Genomic DNA, 2,777 nt, shown 5'->3' with positions numbered 1-2,777 from the left:
CAGCTCTTTGTTATTATTTTTATTTTAGACTGTCATTTTGGTGATTAATCAGACCAAAAACGGTCAAGGTTACACACGGTTTTGTGTGTTAGTACATTATATCCGGTTGGTGGATGTTGTGACTATTTTACCTAAACACATAGCATCAATCGCTAGTCTATGATGGCCATGTTATGTCAACCTACTACTGTACACCCCTTCACCCTAAATATAACCTTTTGGAAGAAGTCGGAAGTTTATGGAATATAAAGGAAAAGTGACCTTAATAAATCCCGCATGGCCTAGTTATTATTTATCCGATGCCGAACTGAGAAGCAAGGAACATAATTTATTTTATGAGTGACATGTTTTGTACACGCTAGAGATGAGACCCGACTAAATTAGAGCTGTCAAGAACCACATACATTGCAAAATTTAAAAAAAAAAAAAAAATTAATAATTCATTTCTTCCTTCTTCTTTTTCTCTCTCCGTTTTTCTTTCTTTTTTTTTTTCCCCCTCCCTTTCCTCTCACGAGATTTTGAATTGGATGAAGATTGAATTACTAAATAAATTGCAAAGTACCCCCCCCCCCCCCTTCACACACACACACACCTTTTTTTCTTCCTTTTAGTTTGTTTATCTTGTTTGTTTTTCCTTCTTCTTCATCTCAATGTGTATTATCATCTATCTCTCGCTCCCTCATTACCCTCCTTCCAAGACTCAAAAAGGGAGGGAGTGAGAGGGGGAGAGAAAGTTAGATAGATAGATAGATAGATAGATAGATAGATAGATAGATAGATAGATGTATGATCTGGTTGCCCATGAGTGTTGTGTCGAACTCTCTCTTTCTCTCTCTCTCTCTCTCTCTCTCTCTCTCTCTCTCTCTCTCTTCTCTCTCTCACTCACTCTCTCTCTGTATATATATATATATATTACACACACACACACACACACACACACACACACACACACACACACACACACACACACACACACCAAGCACGTCCGTACAGCAGTTACAGAATTCACTTGTGAATGAATTTCCCTTGGTTTTCAAAGTGGCAGTCTCCAGTGTGTGTGCGCGCGCGCGGGTTAGCGTGTGTGTGTATTGTGTTGGAATGTTTGATGTACGTTAATCATCCGTAGCCGGACCATTACCTTATCCCAGTTTTACCTGGCCTTAAAATAGATCAAATATTTAGACGTTGAAAGTTTTCCCTGTCTTGTTTGATTAAATTTCTTGCTTGGGTTTTTCCAAAAATGCCCCCTTACCTCTCTTCCCAGGACTGTAAAATTATAAGGATACAGCTTCAGACTAGGCACCAAAACTCAACATATCTTATCATCATCATCATCGTCATCATCATCATCATCATCATCATCATCATCATCATCATCATCATCATCATCATCATCATCATCGTTATTATTATTATTATTATTATTATTATTATTATTATTATTATCATCATTATTATCATTATTAATTTACAACAAAACAAAGCAAAAATAATAATAATAATGATAATATATATATATATATATATATATATATATATATATATATATATATATATATATATATATATATATATATATATATAGATTAAAAAAAAAAAAACAGGTGAGATATGTCAGGTTTTTAATGAAGGATAACGTCAAATTGGAATTCAGAAAAGTTCATATTTTGTCTTGACATTTAAATCGTATCGTTAGAATTTTGTCTTCTTTAATTGCGCTCTCTGAGATTCAATATATGTCAGCGTTTATTTTTAGATATAAATAGAAATGGAATTCTAAGTTGTTCTATCCTAGATTTCCACACAACTGTCCTCTTTTTTTTTCCCAATTTAACGTCAAGCCGCTATTTCAATGTATGGTGAGGAGGAAGAAGGAAAAGGTGGAGACTTTGGTTTTGGCATGTTCAAGATGCAGAATATCTCATTCATCTTTTTGTTCTCATTTTCAGGGACACATAAAGAGAATATGCCTTAGCCAGTAACATCCCCCCACCCCCCACGGACGATAACTACATCATCATAGCCACGACATCATCATCATTATCAACCACGACGACAAGAAGGTCGTCGTCGTTGAGTTCCAAATAGCAAGATGGCGGTGAGACTCAACAACCAAGAGGCCGGTGGCTTCAAGCTGCTTGAGGAGGATGCCATGGACGACAGGCCATGCGCAGCCGTCAAGAAGTTTGTCACTTCCGTTCTGGACCGGAAGGACATGAAGGACCAAGATGTAGCCAGTAGTTTTCGAAATGTAAGTAATTTATTTATTAATTAAATACACTTTTATTTGAAATAGTTTGTTCACTTAAAAAAAAATCCAGATGTTTTATTTCAATAATAAGAACATTCTAAACCAAGTATCAAATTGGCTTTATGGACAATAAAGCTCACCTTACTACTACTACTACTATTACTACTACTACCACTACTACTACTACTACTACTACTACTACTACTACTACTACTACTAATAATACTACTACTACTACTACTACTACTACTACTACTACTACTACTACTACTACTATACTATATACTACTAACTACTACTACTACTACTATACACTACTACTACTACTACTACTACTACTACTACTACTACTACTACTACTACTACTACTACTACTACTACTACTACTACTACTACTACTACCTACTACTACTACTACTACTACTACTACTACTACTACTACTACTACTACTACTACTACTACTACTATACTACTACTACTACTACTAATACTACTATACTACTAACTACTACTATACTACTACTA

The 2,777-nt window shown here is 35.0% G+C and overlaps 1 protein-coding gene across 1 annotated transcript in view; it reads left to right on the top strand.

Annotated features, from left to right (window-relative positions):
- The window catches only part of LOC144958333 (uncharacterized), a 177,242-nt gene that overhangs the window by 148,362 nt on the left and 26,103 nt on the right, over positions 1–2,777 (top strand). The window contains exon 3 of the mRNA XM_078890240.1: positions 1,950–2,251. Within this exon, the coding sequence (XP_078746366.1) occupies positions 2,093–2,251 (159 nt within the window). The 5' untranslated portion in view covers positions 1,950–2,092. The remainder of the gene's footprint in view (positions 1–1,949; positions 2,252–2,777) is intronic.

Source organism: Berghia stephanieae, chromosome 12, assembly GCF_034508935.2.
Source record: "Berghia stephanieae isolate SIO BIC M18660-M18661 chromosome 12, UCSD_Bste_1.3, whole genome shotgun sequence".
Taxonomy (NCBI): domain Eukaryota; kingdom Metazoa; phylum Mollusca; class Gastropoda; order Nudibranchia; family Aeolidiidae; genus Berghia; species Berghia stephanieae.
Note: the sequence above shows the minus strand (reverse complement) of the source record. Positions and strands in the feature narration are given on the sequence as shown.